The sequence below is a fragment of the Trichogramma pretiosum genome, unplaced genomic scaffold (assembly GCF_000599845.2).
Source record: "Trichogramma pretiosum strain Unisexual culture from Peru unplaced genomic scaffold, Tpre_2.0 scaffold20, whole genome shotgun sequence".
NCBI classification, from domain to species: domain Eukaryota; kingdom Metazoa; phylum Arthropoda; class Insecta; order Hymenoptera; family Trichogrammatidae; genus Trichogramma; species Trichogramma pretiosum.
In genome coordinates this window covers 2,133,969-2,152,711 of record NW_019641696.1, presented here as the reverse complement: position 1 = coordinate 2,152,711, position 18,743 = coordinate 2,133,969, and the positions used below count along the sequence as shown (strand labels likewise).

Below are 18,743 nucleotides of genomic sequence, written 5' to 3'. Positions count from 1 at the left end.
ACACTAAATTTAAAAATTACAAATTAACAAATAAAATTTAATGCATACAATTTTGCAAAACAACGTATTTGTACTTTCGTTTAGGCTGCCTCTACAGCGTAACCTATACACATCGGACGACGACCACTGTGCAATATCTGTCGCGTCGCGAACGCGATTGCAAAACTGAATTCAGCCTCACGCTTACGACTACTCGCGCGCACGTAGTAGAAACGTGCGGCTCCTCGTAAAGAGCGTAGGTATTCCATCTGATTTTCAAACGAATCATTTTCATCCGAGTTTTTATCGTATTTGTAAACTTTCAAGTTTAGCCGTTCCTATCCAATCGAGGACCAATCGTTACTGATCAGTGATAACTCCGAACACGTTGCAGCAGAGAGCGAGTTTCCAGCACGTATAATACTACAAAAACACCGTCGCAATGGCGGACGCAGCGGCCCGGCAACTGCAATACGAGTACAAAGCGGTAAGCATTATTTACAAACTGCTTGACCAAGCTGTCATCTTTAATTTCATTGACTTGATGTTATATGAACTCTTAATAATGAGTCTGCTTGATGAAACGAAGCATATGTGCGATAAAACAAGGTGTATTTATATCGATTCAGGTTATGTTTTGAAACCTCGTTTTGTAGTTTTGATAGAATGGATGCAACAAGGTATCTTGTGGAGATCTGCTAGTGTCAAAATCAATTTCATGCAAACATTTTGATCATCCATCTCCAACGTGATACTTTCTGCTGCAATTATAACTTGACTAATAATCAGGAATAATTACTTGTTTATCTATGAAATTATTAATTAGTGTTCAATATAATTTTGATGATTACAGAACTCCAATCTTGTTTTACAAGCTGATGTTCGACTCATCGAGAGACGAAGCAGAGATGAAGCTACAGGAGAAGTTATGTCCCTTGTTGGGAAACTTGATGGAACAAAAATGGGTGATCGTGCCAAAAGAACTAAACCAGGCAAAGCTGAAGAACGGAAAGTAAAGTGAGTGTTGCAGTATTTATGTTTGTTAAGCTTTGCACAAACATTATTGATGATAATATTTTATTTTAACATCAGTTATTAATTGGTTTATCATAGATCTTTCCTATTAATTTTTTCAGACGTCAAAAAAGAGACGAAGCTCAGTATGACTTTGCTCATAGTAAAGGAGCTACTGTTCTCTCAGAAGATGTTGATGATACGGTAGGGATTATGTATAGACCAAAAACACAAGAAACTCGTCAAACTTATGAGGTACTATTGAGTTTCATTCAAGAGGCTCTTGGTGATCAACCACATGATATTCTTTGTGGTGCTGCTGATGAAGTATTATCTGTATTGAAAAATGATCGCCTAAAAGAGAAAGAGAAGAAAAAAGAAACTGAACAATTACTAGGAAATTTGGCTGAAGAAAGATTTGCACTCCTAGTAAACTTAGGAAAGAAAATCACAGATTTCGGAACTGATGAAAAAACTACCGGTGGAGAAGAAAATATTGAAACTTATGGTATAAATGTTCAATTTGAAGAAAGTAGTGAAGAAGATGATGAGGATGTTTATGGTGAAGTGAGAGATAATGAGGATGAAGGAGATGAAGGTGAAGAAGCTAATGATAACAGAGCTATCCATGCTGAAAATGTAAGTTTTCACAATTGTTTATTAACATTACTATTTTATTACATAACATCTAAATTTAATTATTACTTAAATTTCATAGCTTGGTAGAACAGAAGAAATGAAAAAAGAAAAAACTCTTCATCCAAGAGATATAGATGCTCATTGGTTGCAGCGACAACTGAATCCTATCTATAACGATGCTATAGTATCACACGATAAAGCTAGAGAAGTTTTGCATATACTAAAAACAGCCACTGATGATCGAGATTGTGAAAGCCAACTTGTACTAAAGCTTGGTTATGATTGCTTTGACTTCGTCAAACAACTTCGACAATATAGACATATGAGTAAGTAATTTTTTATATTCTACATTGAATATTTTCAGTCCAATTATAGTATTTGTGTTTTACTTGAACAACACTTTCACTTTTTTTTATAGTTGCATATTGCATATCGTTGGCATCATCTCAATCTGAATCAGAACGACAGAAAATTCGCAAAGAAATGAGTGAAAATCCTCAACTGTCCAAAATTCTTCAAGCTCTTGATACTGGAAAGGGAGAAGATGGCGAAGAAACTATGGAAGCTAGAGCACAAAGAAAACGCAGAGAAGAACATGAAGATGCTGGAGGCCCTGGTGGTCTTGTACAAGGTACAAGAAACATGATTGATTTGGAAGACATTGCGTTCTCACAAGGAAGTCATTTTATGCCCAATAAGCGCTGTCACTTACCTGATGGTAGTTTCAGAAAACAACGAAAAGGGTAAGATATTTTAATTAACTAAAATTTCCTATCATATTTTTTTCTTAGTTTTTTTTCGAAAATAGGTTTTAATTGTAATTAATTATTTCAGTTATGAAGAAGTGCATGTTCCTGCTCTGAAACCAAAACCATTTGCTGCTGATGAAAAATTGGTCTCTATCAGTGACTTACCAAAATTCGCACAGCCAGCTTTTGAAGGTTTCAAAACACTCAACAGAATACAGAGTAGATTGTATAAAACTGCTCTTGACGAGGATGAGAATTTATTGTTGTGTGCACCAACTGGTGCTGGTAAAACTAATGTCGCATTGCTGTGTATGATGCGAGAAATAGGAAAACACGTGAACTCTGATGGTACCATCAACGCTGATGATTTCAAAATCATATATATTGCCCCTATGCGTTCACTGGTACAAGAAATGGTTGGAAACTTTGGAAAAAGATTGGCTGGTTACAACCTTACAGTTTCTGAGTTGACTGGTGATCACCAACTTACCAGAGAACAAATTGCATCGACGCAGGTCATTGTTTGTACTCCTGAAAAATGGGATATTATTACCAGAAAGGGAGGCGAGAGAACCTTCACATCTCTTGTAAGACTCATCATCATTGACGAAATTCATTTACTTCACGACGAGCGAGGACCTGTTCTTGAATCATTGGTGGCTAGAACTTTGAGAAACATCGAAACCACTCAAGAAGACGTAAGATTAGTTGGTCTGTCTGCTACTCTACCAAACTACAAAGACGTTGCTACGTTTTTGCGCGTTAAAACCGACACCGGTCTATTTTATTTTGACAATAGCTTCCGACCTGTTGCTCTTGAACAACAGTACATTGGAGTTACTGAAAAGAAAGCTCTGAAACGTTTCCAAGTAATGAACGAAGTCGTGTATGAAAAAACAATGGACCACGCTGGCAAAAATCAAGTACTCGTGTTCGTGCATTCTCGCAAAGAAACTGGCAAAACTGCGCGCGCTATTCGCGACATGTGCTTGGACAAGGACACCATCAGTCAATTTGTACGCGATGGCTCAGCCTCCATGGAAGTGCTGCGAACCGAAGCTGAACAAGTGAAAAATAGTGAACTCAAAGATCTACTGCCTTTCGGATTCGCCATCCATCATGCCGGTATGACTCGAGTCGATCGTACGCTCGTTGAAGATTTGTTCGCCGACAGACACATTCAAGTACTGGTGTCGACCGCCACCCTGGCTTGGGGTGTGAATTTACCAGCTCACACTGTAATCATCAAAGGCACGCAAGTGTACAATCCAGAGAAGGGTCGTTGGACCGAATTAGGTGCTTTGGATGTCTTGCAGATGCTTGGTCGAGCTGGTCGTCCTCAATACGACACCAAGGGTGAAGGTATACTGATTACAAATCACAGTGAATTGCAGTTCTATCTGTCACTGTTGAATCAGCAATTACCGATCGAATCGCAATTCGTGAGTAAAATGCCAGACATGCTGAACGCCGAAATCGTCTTGGGTACGATTCAGAATGTGCGCGACGCAGTAACGTGGCTGGGCTACACGTACTTGTACATCCGTATGTTGCGCTGTCCGAATCTCTATTCCGTCAGCTCCGACTATCTGAAGGAAGATCCATTGCTGGAGCAGCACAGAGCCGATCTCGTTCACTCCGCGGCGGTGACGCTCGACCGCGCGGGATTGATAAAGTACGATCGCAAAACCGGCAATTTCCAACCGACCGAACTGGGACGTATCGCCTCGCACTACTACTGCACACACGAGACAATAGCGACTTACAATAATTTGCTCAAGAGAACCCTGAGCGAAATCGAACTTTTCCGAGTATTTTCACTGTCGGGAGAATTCAGAAACATCAATGTTCGTGATGAAGAGAAGATAGAGCTTCACAAGTTAATGGAACGAGTTCCCATACCTATCAAAGAAAACATGGAAGAGCCTAGCGCCAAGGTTAATGTGTTGCTTCAAGCTTACATATCCCAAGTAAGTTTACTCGACATTTTAATGAAAAAGAAATTAAATCAATTTTTTTACTCATCGAATATTATTTTTCTTTTTATAGCTGAAACTTGAAGGTTTCGCTCTGATGTCGGATATGGTTTATGTTACCCAATCAGCGTCTCGACTCATGCGAGCGATCTATGAAATAGTATTGTTCCGCGGTTGGGCCCAATTGGCTGACAAATGCTTGAGTTTGTGCAAGATGATCGATCGCCGAATGTGGCAGTCGATGTCACCTTTACGCCAGTTCCGCAAGATGCCCGAAGAAATCGTCAAAAAAATTGAAAAGAAAAACTTCCCATGGGAACGTCTCTACGATCTTGGTCCCAACGAAATCGGTGAACTTATTCGCGTGCCAAAGCTCGGCAAAACCATTCATAAGTACGTCCATCAGTTCCCGAAATTGGAGCTCTCGACTCATATTCAACCAATCACTCGATCTACTTTGCGCGTTGAGCTTACCATTACTCCTGATTTTATCTGGGATGAAAAAGTACATGGGGCGTCGGAGGCCTTTTGGATTCTCGTCGAGGATGTCGATTCAGAGGTTGTTTTACATCATGAATATTTCCTGTTAAAAGTAAGTATTTTAATCATCAGTTGAAATCAGCAATTGTGTTATGACGTATGCTAAATTATGAATTAAATTCTTATTTTTAGCAAAAATACGCAACCGATGAACATACGGTCAAATTTTTCGTATCAGTGTTTGAGCCTTTGCCACCTCAATACTTTTTACGAGTGGTGTCGGATAGATGGATAGGCGCAGAAACGCAATTGCCTGTTAGTTTCAGGCATCTCATACTTCCCGAAAAAAATCTACCACCAACAGAGTTGTTAGATTTACAGCCGCTACCTATATCAGCCTTGCGAAATAAAGTCTTCGAGAAGTTGTATGAAGATAAATTCAATCAATTTAATCCAATTCAAACTCAGGTAAGAAAAACATAAATAATTGAATTTATTGATTTGGGTTATAATTTTTTTGCAAATTATCCAATGAAAAATCATCTTGTAATAGGTTTTTAATGCTGTCTACAACACAGACGATAATGTCTTTGTTGGTGCACCAACTGGTTCTGGTAAAATGACGATCGCGGAGTTTGCCGTTTTACGTCTTTTATCTCAAAACCCCGATGGTCGTTGTGTTTACATGGTGAGCAAGGAATCATTAGCCAAAATCGTCTATGCGGATTGGATGACCAAATTCCAGAAAACTTTGGGAAAACCAGTGACAATGTTGAGTGGCGAAACAACCGCCGATCTCAAATTACTCAACAAAGGACAAATCATAATTACGACAGCTGAAAAATGGGATGTATTATCTCGAAGATGGAAACAGCGTAAAAACGTTCAAAATATTCAACTTTTCATCGTAGATGAATTACAATTGATCGGAGGCGAAGAAGGTCCCGTTCTCGAAGTTGTCTGCTCCAGAGCAAGGTACGTTTTGAATATTTTACTAATAATACTCTAAATTTAAAATTATAAATTATAAATTAACTTATTCATTCAAATTTTAGGTACATATCTGCCCAACTTGAAAAACCCACGCGCATCGTCGCTTTATCAAGCTCTTTAGCCGACGCCAAGGACGTAGCTCAATGGTTAGGTGCTCCAGCTTCGTGCACCTTCAACTTTCATCCATCGGTGCGCCCGCTACCTTTGGAACTTCACGTTCAAGGCTTCAATATAACTCACAACGCATCGAGACTCGTAGCCATGACGAAGTCGGTCTACAATGCCATCCTACGTCACGCCCCAAGAAAACCTGTCATCGTGTTTGTGCCTACCCGCAAACAAGCTCGTCTCACGGCCTTCGAAATTTTGACATTTGCTGCGGCCGAAAATAGACCCAATCAATTTCTACATACCGAAGTCTCAGAGATAGAGCCATACTTGGATCACCTGAGTGACAGAAGTCTTAGAGAAACTCTTATACAAGGTGTAGCCTACATTCACGAAGGCTTATCAAATAACGATCGTCACAATGTTCAAGAATTTTTCGCGCGCGGTTACATACAAGTAGCAGTGGTCACTCGCGAACTTTGCTGGAGTTTATCAATATACTCCCATCTAGTTGTTATTATGGACACACAGTGTTATAATGGCAAAACGCATACGTACGAAGACTATCCCATCACTGACGTTCTGCAGATGGTGTCCCGTGCCAATAGGCCTCAAATAGACGACGACGGCAAATGCGTACTTCTATGCCAAAGCTCCAAAAAAGATTTCTTTAAAAAGTTTTTGAATGAACCCTTGCCAGTAGAGAGTCATTTGGATCAAAGACTTCACGATCATTTCAATGCCGAAATTGTGACGAAAACAATTGAAAACAAGCAAGACGCCGTAGATAATCTCACTTGGACATTCCTTTACAGAAGACTCACCCAAAATCCTAACTACTACGGACTCCAAGGAGTGACACACAGACATCTTTCTGATCACCTTTCAGAGTTGGTTGAAAGTACCTTGACCGATCTCGAACAAGCTAAGTGCGTTACTGTCGAAGATGAGATGGACACGGTACCATTGAATCTTGGAATGATCGCCGCATATTACTACATTAATTACGCTACCGTTGAAATGTTCGATGCATCGTTGACTGCTAGAACTAAGAGTCGTGGCTTAATTGACATCATATCCGCAGCTGCTGAATATGAATATATACCAGTCAGACAGAGAGAAGAGAGCTTATTGAAAAGCCTTGCAACAAGATTACCTCATGCGCCGCAAGCACAGAAATTGGCTGATCCTCATGTGAAGGCACAATTATTATTGCAGGCACATTTATCACGAATTCAATTGGGACCGGAACTACAAAAAGATACAGAATTGGTACTCAGTAAATCTATCAGACTTATACAAGCCTGCGTTGATGTGCTCAGCTCTTCAGGTTGGTTAGCTCCAGCTGTAGCAGCTATGGAACTGGCTCAGATGGTCACTCAAGCTATGTGGTCCAGAGAATCCTACTTGAAACAAATTCCACACTTTACATCTGAAATAATAAAACGTTGCACAGATCGTGAAGTTGAGACGGTCTTTGACATTATGGAGCTTGACGACGATGTCCGTGCTCGTTTACTACAACTATCAGATTCTCAAATGAACGATGTCGCAAGATTCTGCAATCGTTATCCCAACATTGAAATGTCCTATGAAGTGATCGACAAAGACAGAATTCGACACGGCGAACCCGTGAACGTTCAAGTAAATTTGGAACGTGAAGACGAAATAAGCGGTCCAGTTGTGGCGCCTCATTTCCCTCAGAAGAGGGAAGAGGGATGGTGGGTTGTAATTGGAGATCCCGACAAGAATCAATTGCTCTCAATCAAGAGATTGACTTTCCAACAGAAGACCTCTGTCAGATTAGACTTTACAGCCCCAGCAGCTGGAAGACACTCTTATACACTGTACTTCATGAGTGACTCTTATTTGGGATGCGATCAAGAATACAAAATTAACATTGACGTTGGAGAGTATGTGTCGGAAGATGATGCCAGTTCTGGATCAGAATCCGAGTAATTTATGCGTAGCTTAGAAAAACAATTAATTCAATATTCATTCAAATCATATATTGCAACCCAATATATTTTTAATTTTTATGATTCCAACAAAAAATGTTTTTCAAATGTATTTCAAAGCTTGTATATAATTTAAAATGTAAATAATAATATCTTGTTAATGAAATAACAATTTTACAACTTTGAATAATTTAATGGGATGCAGTATCTAAAAAGGAAATAGCAATCATTGTATGAGATATTCTGCAGTTTATCTCAATCCATTCGTAAAGATAGTTTGTATTATTATAATTGAAATTTTGAATTAGTAAATACAATGATCATCTCGAAATTTAAACTGAAAAAGCGTTTACATTTACTTCCTTTAAAATTCCCACGAGACATAGTATGTCTTCGCACTCGTTGTATGATGTACTATTTCATTTTTATATCAAGGTCACAAAAATTCATTCAACTGTTCAATGCTTTTGGAGTCATCTGGAAATGATATTATATTGGAGATTTTACTGTACTAAAGTAATATAGATAAAATTATTGTTTGAATTGAAATGACTTACTGTCTATGTTTATGGTATTTATTAAAAAAACAAGAAGTTACGGCTGGACTTATTAATCTGTAAAAGTTGACATTGTTCGAACTGAACTTATAAAATACGATCAGTTTTATTACAGTTTTGATATATTTGCTGTAACAAAAGCATTAACATTTGTTTATTTAATGTTCTGAGGTTACTACTTACTTCAAATAAAATAAAGATTAATTTTAAACAGTATATTCAATGAATATTTTTTATTACAATACTGCGTTATGTAACATCAAATACCGTATAATATTTTATCATGCTAAATTGACCTATCCTTGAAAAAGAGTAAATTTTAGATGAATTTGCACTACTTTTTTTAATGTAGGAGAGATTAGCATAGTCACGATGAAAAATCCTTGAAACTTTTATTACAGTGAAACGATGTTAAGATTTCCGTGTCTGTTCAATTTTCACTTGAAACAGTTATAATTTTCGATGCATAATTTTCTGTAGTATCACCAAATTTATAATTTGTTTTTGCGGATAACTAGATCTTTTTTTTTTCAAAACATTTTAAATGTTTATAATTAATTGATGAAGTTCACTCGTTCCAATAATATTAAGGAATATTCAAGAAAAATGATAGTAATTTTTAATATTTATTTATTACTATAATTATTGATCATCGTATTTATGGCTTTAAAATTAAAAATTAGCATCATCGATTAAAAAAAACATGAGTACGAATTCGAAAACATTTTTTCTTTCACTTTATAGAATGCAGTGTCTTTATGGGTCGACGGAATTCAATTTTTATAATATAACAACAAGTTTTTCACGCGATCCTATAGTAATTGATAAACAATTTATAATTTGAAACATTTTTAGTCCTGATCAAACGAGGACAATCGGTTACAAGAATCAATATAAGTTCATGCGTAACTCATAAATTATTTTTAGAGTAATTCAAAGTATGAAAACAATAATACTTCAATTTTATCAAGGCTCAACTTTTTCTTAAAAACTAAACCCTAATATATCATCATAATCTTCAGGGATTATCAAAGAAAAGTCATTAACTTCGAGGAAAGATTTTCACTGTGTATTTTCTTAAAATGCAATAATATATTGTTGAAACACATTTTTTTCTGTTTTAGTAAAATGAATTTTTTGATAAAAAAAAAGTGTCATCGAACCGAGGGAAAAAGTCAAGTTAATGATATAAAATTTGTAGAAAAACCTAAATTTATTATGATAGCAATAAATAATACATAACACGACAAATAAAGAATAAATACATTGTGTACACTAAAAGTCCAAGTTCGTACAATGTATTCTTTTTGAGATAAGCTAAGTACTAGGTCACCAACGATCATATAATGTAAGTTTACCTTTGTCATAAAAAAATTTTTTTGACATTTAATTCAGAAGTCTTTAAATAACTCAGTAATAATTGAACAAAAATGGTATAAATATAGCTTATTGAAGGTAAAACACTTCAAAGCGTTTTCGCCTCAAAAGAAGCAACTCATTCGTTGTTACGAGTACGGGAAAAGTCGTCGCTTTTTAATTCAAAAGTGGGTGTTTGTTAAAAAGTTATCAATATGAAGTTCTTCGTTGCTGCTTTAGTTCTGTTGGCTTTGTCTCTCTCCGTGACGGCCCAATCATCGGAGCCTGAAGGAGTAGCTTGCAAATCTCCGTCAGATTGTCCTAAAGGAACGACTTGTGTGATAGGTAAATGAATGAAATAAAAAATTTTTATATTAAAAATTGTAATGTTTCGTATTCGCATAAAAAGTTCGTGACTGCTCATCAATATATTTTTTATGTAAAGTGAATTTTAAAAAATACGAATGATAAAAATGAATTTTTCAGAACAAATGAGATACTCGCTGCCGTCGTGCAAGCCACTGTTGAAAAAAGGCGAAAGCTGCCGACCCGGTGCTCCCTGGAGATCCAGCTCTGAATATTACTACCCCAATGGCAAAAAAGTGAAAGTCGAGGGTATTTACGTTACCATTCCTCCTTGCGAAGAGGGTCTGGAATGCAAGAGACCCATGGGAGTTTGCGAATAGATATCAGAACCAATTTTATATAGTACATTAAGTTTCACGTATGATTGTCAATAATTTATAACTTCGAATTGTATAAAATGCATGTGAGTTATAAATAAAAAAGATGTAACATTAAATGTTATATTGCACATTAAATTTATTTCGATTTCCAAAGTATTGCCTTGCCTACAGATACTTAGATGATAAAACACCCGAAAACGCTGTATTTCATCCACTTATACAACTGCTTCCATAATTTTAATACATATTAGAAAAACAGTCGAAGAAATCGCTAATGTGAATATATCACTCTCGGCCTACTACATTTTTTTAGGTCATTCGATTTTTTTATTTACAATGTACAGTTCACATTAACTTTTACCTTATTATAAATTATTCTTACGTCGAGAACATAAGCTTTTAGTGCCGTTCCAGGTCTTTTAAATTGTCATACAGTTCATTTTCTCCAATCGAAGATGTGATTTTTACTGTGGGCTATTTGATTCGAACAGTATTAAATTTTTCAAGTATATCATTCTCTTTACGATATTCGTGATTTCGTTAAGTGTATGTATATAATATATAAAATATAAAAATTCAAAAACGTCGCCAACGCTTCGTCCCACTCATCGAATGTAGAAATTTCGTTATACATCAGTGTACGTAATACTGTGAGACGTGTAAAAATCCATACAGACACTTCTTAACTATTCAACTAATCCTTTTTAACATGCAATTTAAAATCATTACAATTTATTTATTATATTTTTCACTAAATTTTCACCTACTTTACATCGATTTAAGTTTAATTTTTTCTTACTCGTTAATTGTCTTGTTAATGAAAATTATTTTCACGCGCCTCATAAGTTGAGAACCTTTATTATTTTATCATTTTTTTCCATGCTATCAGAAATTTAAATTTTAACGACTTAATTAATATATAAAATGATTATTAAAAGATCGATTACACTTGTTATTTGTTGCGTTTAATATGTTTACATCTCATAATCGACCAAAAACAACGAACCGTCTAAGCAAACTCAACAATCGTACTTAGGAAAAACCTGCGTCTCGCCATAAAATGAGCTTCGAATTTCTCGAATATAATTCGATGGATCGATCTTATTTAGGCAGAGAGATACATCGAATTCGTCCTCGCGATATCTAAAATATGTTTCATAAATGATTGATTTACCTTTTACTTTTTGGTTTAGTTGTAATTTATATATAAAAACACGCTGAAATCAGTCTTAGATTATCGTTTCCTCAAAATTACTCGTCTTATTTATTTATTTTTTTTCACTACAAATATGCCGTTGAAACTCAGTGGAAGATTCTCCGGTGCTCTCAAATCTCGCTATCTCCTTATCACAAAGACTATGTAATATATCTTATATATTGACGATTGTTGGTTGGTAGTTATTATTCTTATTTTTTCTATTATAAAAAATACTTATGCAACTCGTTGAAATTTATTTGGCACAATTAATAATCATATCGTGTCACAAGTGCTTTGTATTATTATTATTACGTTTCTCATCGATTCACACACTCGCTAATCTATCATGTATTTCGACAGGTTATCGTATTGTTGAGATTACAAACCAACCCACCAATTGCTTCTATCGTTCCTCGATCACTTCATTAAAAAAAAAAAAAAACAAAAATTTCGTGCACCACAATCAGTGTCCGATCTCAGCACTTTTCTCAGCACTTTGAAACTTGAAACCCGGCTAAGGCGCGTTTACCCAAGAATCTCCTGCGCGTCGAGCCGATAGGTCACGGACTTCTTGACGCGCGGCTGCCTCTGCAGGCTCTGGGTCGTGGCTGCCGTAGCCGGGGCCAAATGCTACGTGGCCAGGCGCTCGTGCCGGATCGGCCTGAGGGTGCAGCACTCGTGACGCTAGACCCAGTACTGATTGCGCCTCAGCAACGGGTTGGAGGCGGCTCGCTGGGAGGTCTGCGACGGGCACGGGATGTCCGTCGTCTCGAAGCTGCTGCTCCACTCGTCGACGTCGGGCATGCCGTAAGGATAGCGGCCCGACGACACGTCCAGCTCCGAGGAGTTGTTCATCGTCGTGTCCAGCGGACTCAACGGTATCACCTGAGTATGGGCAAAAAATTGGGCCCGAGTGAAACATACAGTTTTTTATTAAATATCATAATTCTTGCATAAATAAAAAGCACAACTCTCGAAGACAATACGTAGACTTATCCAGTCAAATCTATTAAAAATAAATACGTTGAAATTATAATTTTAATCGTCACACTGTTTTTATAATTTTAATTTGTATTTATTTTTAATGAAATCGACTAAATGAGTCTGAGGATTGTCCTCAAGAATCATGTTTTTCATTTGTATCGACCATATTTACTGAAAAAAATCTTAGAGGCTAGTCCAACGAAAGTGGACTCAAAAAAACATATTTTGAAAAAAAATATCTTTTTTCTGATACAGATGTCGACTTTCGTTGGACCAGCCTCTTTTTCTTCGGTAAGTGGCGTTAGAAACATATTTTACGATCGCAATTCTCACCTTGCACTGGGGCAACGTGGACGTGAGCGTCGGCATCATCGGTGGCAGGGGCGTGCTCGAGCTCAAACTATTGTTGCGATGCTCGTTGGAGTATCTCTTGAGATTGGGCGTCGCCGGCAGCAGATGTCCCGGCGGCCTCGGCAGATTGGCGATCGCGGGCGACGGCAGATCCACCTTGTCCTGCTCCATGTCGTCCATGTCGTCCTCCATGTCGTCCTCGTCGCCGTCGCCGCCACCGCCGTTGGGATCCTTGTACTTGGCTTGGCTGCACCTCAACGTGACGATGACGCAGAAGCCGAGCAGCATGACGCCCATGAGCATGCCCAGCAGCAGCGTGTAGTCGTTGCTCATGTTGGGCGCGATGGTGAGCTCGCCCTCGTGGCCCACCGGATCCATGGGGCCGTCGAGCGAATTGTTGTAGTAGTCGTTGGCGAGCTTGACGCGAAAGTCGAAGGTGCCGCGGGCCGGCTGGAAGCGCACGGCCGTCTGCGGCACCTTGAGCACGAACTCGAAATTGTCGAGGAAGCCGCTGCGATCGGCCGTCGGGACTTTCTTGCAGACGAGATAGATCAAGCCCGAGAGAATCTGCGAGTGCGAGAACACGCCGATCTCCTTCTCCTGCAGTCCTCGCTTCTCGCCCGACGACATCGTTCTGTTCATGATCCGCATGACCTTGGCGTATCTGGGCTTCCGCGCGACGAAGAACGACGGATCCTGGCGCGAGAGCTTGGCCAGGGGCGTCGCGTCCAGATACTGCACCGACAGCTTGGTGCGCTCGCCCGCGACCACCTCGAGGCTCGGGCTCGCGATCATCAGCGGCACCACCCGGATGGGCAGCAGCAGATCGCGCACCTCGTACTGGCTCACCCGGGCGGTGAGCTCGAGACTGTCGTTGCTCGCCGACATGTTCTGCTGGACGTAGAGCACGCTCTTGGACTGGAGGTCGCTGTGACGAAACTCGTCGGACTTCTCGCGCGCGTGAACGACCCCGTGCTCGGGCCGACGCGTGACCACGTAGGTGACGAGGTCGAGGCGCACGTTGGCGTCGACGCTGATGCACTCGGTGCCGATCGTGGTGGAGGTGCGGCCCTGCTGGATCTCCACGGGCCGCAGAATCGTCACGTTCAGCCGAATGGGGTGCACGTTGATGTCGAAGGTCTTGTAGACGTGCTGGAATCGGCCGTCGAACACGCGGAAGTAGAAGGTGGCTCCCTGCAGGGGGCCCCGATGCTCGTAGACGAGGCGCGACGAGTCGATGTCGTGCTGCGTGAACTTGAGTACCTGCGGCTCGTCGTTGGCCGCCTGATCCGTCGCGACGAGCAGCAGCCGGCCGTACGTCGGGGCGCTTATCACCTCGTAGACGATGTCGCGCGCGGGCGTGTCCGGGTCCACGGTGAGCAGGTGGCTCTTGGTGATGGTCTGCGTCTGGTTCTGCACGACGTCGAGCGGCTCGACGACCCTCAGCTCGAACGGCTGATCGTTGATCGGCGCGATCTCCACGGGTATGCTGACGTTGCAGAGGGTCACGTGGCCCGGCGACACGAACACGCTAAAGTCGATCTGGTCGCGGCTCGTGTCGCTGTGATCGTGAAAGTAGCCGATCTTGTGGCCCTCGATCTCCGACTGCGAGTACGTCGTGAGATTCAGGCCGTGCAGCAGCATCACGTGCCCGTGGGCGGGCTGACGCAGCAGCCTCACCGACACGTCGGGCTGGGGTATGGCCGCCTTGGTGCGCAAGAACTGCACTATGCCGCTGACGTTGATGGCCAAAGGGGCCGAGCCACCCTCCTCGACGTGCACCGGCGTCGCCGTGGCGTAGTGATGCAGGCCGCCGCTCGAGACGGATATGTCGACGCGAAACTCGAGCTCGCGAATCGCCTCGGCGAAGTGGGTCTCGATGTCGAACTGGAACGAGTCCGAGGCGCTCAGATTGTTGAACTGCTTGTTGTGCTCGTACGAGACCTTGCTGTTGTTGAGATCGCGCTGGGTGAAGCGATCGACCTCGAGCCAGGTGCCGTCCGCGGTCTCCATGATGATCTTGCCCATGGCCGGATTGGTCTTGACGACGTACTTGACGTCGCGATCGGGATCGCTGCACTTGGCCAGTAGCAGCTCGCTGCTCAACGGCTTTCTCGTGAGGGGAAAGACGTTGAGCACTTGATTGCGCTCGAGGGACAGGGACACGGGTCTGGTGCCGATCGAGACCTGGTAGGTCTCGGTCGAGTGCACGCCGTCGTTGACGGAAAACTTGAACTCGGCCTCGGTTTTTTCTGCAAAAACAATGCGACGATATAAAATCGGTTAAAGTCTTACGCCGAAATATATCTACTCACCCGTGTGCGTGAAAATGACCTTCTTCGTATTGATCATCTCCTGGGAAAAGTTACGTATCTCGACTCCCGGCGCCTCCGCCAGAGCAAAATATCCATTGACCGTCTCCTTGACGTTGTAAACCAGCTCGGTCGGAGCCGTATCGTTGTCCATGGCACCGAGCAAACTGTTACTCAGCACCGCGGAACCACCTCTCCACACGGTGAACCTCGTCTTGTTCACCACCTGGGGCAGCTCGTCGTTGATGGGGGTCACGTCGAACCACAGCTCGAACGGCTCGCTGTGCTTCTCGCCCGCCGTCACGATCATCTTCAGGCACTCGTGCGGAGCTTCGTCTCCGTTATGCTTGTAGACTATCTCGCCGTTGGCCAGCTGCTTGTGCTCGAACTTCCTGATCGGATTGTTCTTGCTGTCCATCAAGTTTCCGTGCTGGGGCTTCTCCGCCAGACGATAGTCGGTGAACTTGCCGGCGTAATAAGCGGTGACGGCGTAAAAGTCGAACTCGTGGAGGACGACGCTCTTGCCCTCGGGCACGCTGAGATTGCGCGCGCCCACGTAGAGCTTGTCGGGCACGATGACGATGTTGACGACGAGATCGCGGATCCAGCCGATGCTGTTGGTGACGTCGACGACGAAGCGATCGTGGGTCTGATTGGGCGCCGACTGCACGTAGTAGACGCGATTGTCGTTGACGAGGCTCTGCTCGAAGTGCTTGACCAGGTGCGCGCCGAACTCGTCGAGATCGGCCGAGGACTGCAGGCCCGCGGACGGCTCCTCCGGGTACTGGACCTCGAGGTAGCCGTTGCTCGGCCACTCCTTCACGTAGTAGGTGACGCGATTGGCGGGTATGCCGACGTTGCCCGCCTCCAGACTCTTGCGATTCAGTATGACGCTGGTGGCCTCCTCCACGTAGACCGTGCTGTTGTGCACGCTCATCGGCTCCCAGTAGATCTCCGGATAGATCTTGATGCCGAGCACGCCCGTGTCCTCGGCCGCGCCGTCCTTCACCTGCACCTTGATCCTCATGTGGTCCTTCTTCTGGGCCTGGCCCAAGTGCTTGTACGCGACGTAGCGATGCAGCAGATCGTCCTTGTCGAAGCTCGTCGCCTCGCGGCGCAGCTTCAGCAGCACCCCGTACTTGGGCTTCTCCAGCAGGCTGAAGTGCACGTCCGTGGCGTTGGCGTGCACGTTAGTCTCCAGGTCCAGGTCGCCGACGCTCAGTATCACCGACTGATTCGACTGCACCACTATGTTGTCGCGCAGCAGCAGCTTGGCGTACGCCTGGCCCGCCTGAATCTCGAGCTCGCCCTTGGTGGTCAGCTCGCGATCGCTCACCACGAAGTCCATGCGCTCGATCGGATTGCCTCTGTGCTTGTAGCAGATCTTGTCCTCGTTCACGTCCTCCTGGGTGAAGCGCGAGATGCGCCGATGGGGCTGATCCACGCGATAGAGATCGCCGTTGCTCAGCTGCATCACCGTGTAGACGATGTCCTTGGGCTCGGTGTTGATGTCGGCGTCGCGATACTGCAGGTCCGCCTTGCTGATGATCCTCTCCGAGTTCGTGACCACGCGAAAGACGCGCGGATCGACGCGCTCGGGCTTGTTGTCGTTGCGCAGCTCCACGCTCACCGCGAACCGACCGATGTACATGAAGTCGGCCTCGTCGCTGCCGCCGCCGCCGCCGCCGCTCACGGCCAGAAACTCGAACGAGTCCTCGGTGGTCTCGGAGTCGTCGTGCTCGTAGTAGACGCGCAGAGCCGTGAGCTCGTCGAACGCGAAGAAAGTCGTGTTGAATCTCGTGACGACGCTGCCGTTGTAGACGCTGAGGAAGCCGTGACCGGGTCGCTGGGTAAGATTGAAGTTCAGCCGGCTCAGGCCGAAGTCGCGGAAATTCGTGCGCATCTTCAGGGCCACCCGTTGGCCCTCCTGCACCTGCACCTGCTCCTGGATCTCGGGCAGATGGCCGCCCTGATAGGGCTGGTAATGGAAGTCGAGGGTCTCGAAGAGATCGGCGCACTGGGGCGCGGTGACCTTGAACAGGAGCGCGTCGTTGATCGGCGAGTAGGCCCGATGAAAGAGTCGGTAGCGCAGTCGGCGCGAATTGACGTCGCGCTGATTGAACGTCTGGCCGATGCGCAGCCGCTCGTAGTCCAGATAGAGGTGGCCGAAGCGGGGCAGCTCCAGCAGCGAGTAGACGACGAGGTTGGGCTCGGTGCGCAGGGGATTAGTCTGGTACTCGAGGTGTCGCGCGTCCACCAGGCTGTCCGTGGCGTCGCTGAAGTTCACGCTGGCCCTCTGGACCTTGATCAGCTCCAGGACGATGAAGCTGATCTCGAAGTCGTAGGTGAGATTGGGCTGCATCTCGCGCACGCCCGCCTGAAAGCGAAAACTGTCGCGCAGCGGACTGCCGAGATTCTGGACGTAGCGCACCGACTGCAGCTCCAGGTCGCGAGTGCTGAACTGCTCGGTCTGCAGCCAGGGCTGATTGGGCTCGTGCTGACGCTGCAGCTGGCCGTACTGGGGCGGCCGGATCACGGTGAACTTGATGTCGACCCGGGCGTCCTCGGCGTTGGTGGCGAACGACAGATTGGCCGTGCTGATGTAGGCGAACGACCGATGCACCACGACGAGGCCGGTATTGTGACGCAGCTTGATGTGAAGGGGATAGGTGCTGACGCGCAGGTACTGGGGTGCGCTGTGGGTCTCGCCGTCGCTGACCTTGAGGCCGAGGACGGCTTTCGATTTGTCTGTGGAGAAGCATTATTACGATGCAGTGTTGATAGTTATCGATTCCAATGTATTGTTGTTGAAAGGTCGCGTTATCGGGGATTAAAAAATTTGCGCCAAGTGCATCGTAAATTATTTACCTAAACGCAATACTAAAGCACGATCGAGCTATCATTTGTTTATAGCGTATAAGAGGGTTTTTTATCCGCGTACATTTCACGTTATATGTGAGGAAATTGAAGCGCCCTCTAAGGTACGTACATCACCTTGATTAACAAGTAGTATCGTTCAGTCGCTAACAAAGAGCTAAAGTCATGCAGTAAGCAAGTGTTTACAAATTAGCGAGGTAAAAAGCGAAAACTTTGAAATATCCCCGTTTCATGAACCACCAGTGATTTTAATAATTCGAATTACATTCGAATCTTTCACTATCGAAGCCTATTGTACAATTTTAATTTTAGGAAAACAACGGGAATGAGGTTATGGCATTACAGCAAAAGACGGATGAAAAATTATTCATTGATATCGAGTGCAAAAATGTTAAACTTGAGCAGAAGTCGATAACGACAAAAATCAGCAAAGCTGAATATCAAAATTATCCATCCGTGGAAAACCAAATTCAAATGGGTCCCTTGCATATCAAAAGTCTAATAGTTTTGATAAAAAAAGATTTCG

General features: G+C 43.4%; 2 protein-coding genes across 6 annotated transcripts in view; one reads left to right on the top strand and one right to left on the bottom strand.

Annotated features, from left to right (window-relative positions):
- Nucleotides 1-142: 142 nt before the first annotated feature.
- LOC106656571 (putative U5 small nuclear ribonucleoprotein 200 kDa helicase) lies at nucleotides 143-8,233 on the top strand. Of its 5 annotated transcripts, none has more exons than XM_014377626.2 (11): nucleotides 143-235; nucleotides 307-466; nucleotides 833-996; nucleotides 1,116-1,632; nucleotides 1,712-1,958; nucleotides 2,051-2,375; nucleotides 2,467-4,351; nucleotides 4,431-4,949; nucleotides 5,030-5,305; nucleotides 5,391-5,812; nucleotides 5,893-8,233. In XM_014377626.2, the coding sequence occupies exons 2-11, from the start codon at nucleotides 422-424 to the stop codon at nucleotides 7,895-7,897; spliced, it is 6,405 nt and encodes a 2,134-aa protein (XP_014233112.1). In that variant the 5' UTR covers nucleotides 143-235; nucleotides 307-421; the 3' UTR covers nucleotides 7,898-8,233. The 5 variants fall into 5 exon arrangements, with proteins under 5 accessions (XP_014233112.1, XP_023317816.1, XP_023317817.1 ...); XM_023462048.1 differs by having other exon boundaries at nucleotides 193-235; nucleotides 312-466; XM_023462049.1 differs by having other exon boundaries at nucleotides 216-239.
- Nucleotides 8,234-10,644: 2,411 nt separating this feature from the next.
- The window catches only part of LOC106656461 (chondroitin sulfate proteoglycan 4), a 44,724-nt gene continuing 36,625 nt past the window's right edge, over nucleotides 10,645-18,743 (bottom strand). The window contains exons 10-12 of the mRNA XM_014377459.2: nucleotides 15,344-18,088; nucleotides 13,011-15,280; nucleotides 10,645-12,578 (exon numbers count right to left, since the gene is read on the bottom strand). Of these exons, the coding sequence (XP_014232945.1) occupies nucleotides 12,378-12,578; nucleotides 13,011-15,280; nucleotides 15,344-18,088 (5,216 nt within the window). The 3' untranslated portion in view covers nucleotides 10,645-12,377. The remainder of the gene's footprint in view (nucleotides 12,579-13,010; nucleotides 15,281-15,343; nucleotides 18,089-18,743) is intronic.

Coding starts and splice junctions, on each gene's coding strand:
- LOC106656571 (XM_014377626.2), top strand. CDS start 422: ATGGCGGACGCAGCGGCCCGGCAACTGCAATACGAGTACAAAGCG. Junction 997..1,115: donor GCTGAAGAACGGAAAGTAAA/GTGAGTGTTGCA, acceptor TAATTTTTTCAG/ACGTCAAAAAAGAGACGAAG. Junction 5,813..5,892: donor GTTGTCTGCTCCAGAGCAAG/GTACGTTTTGAA, acceptor TTCAAATTTTAG/GTACATATCTGCCCAACTTG.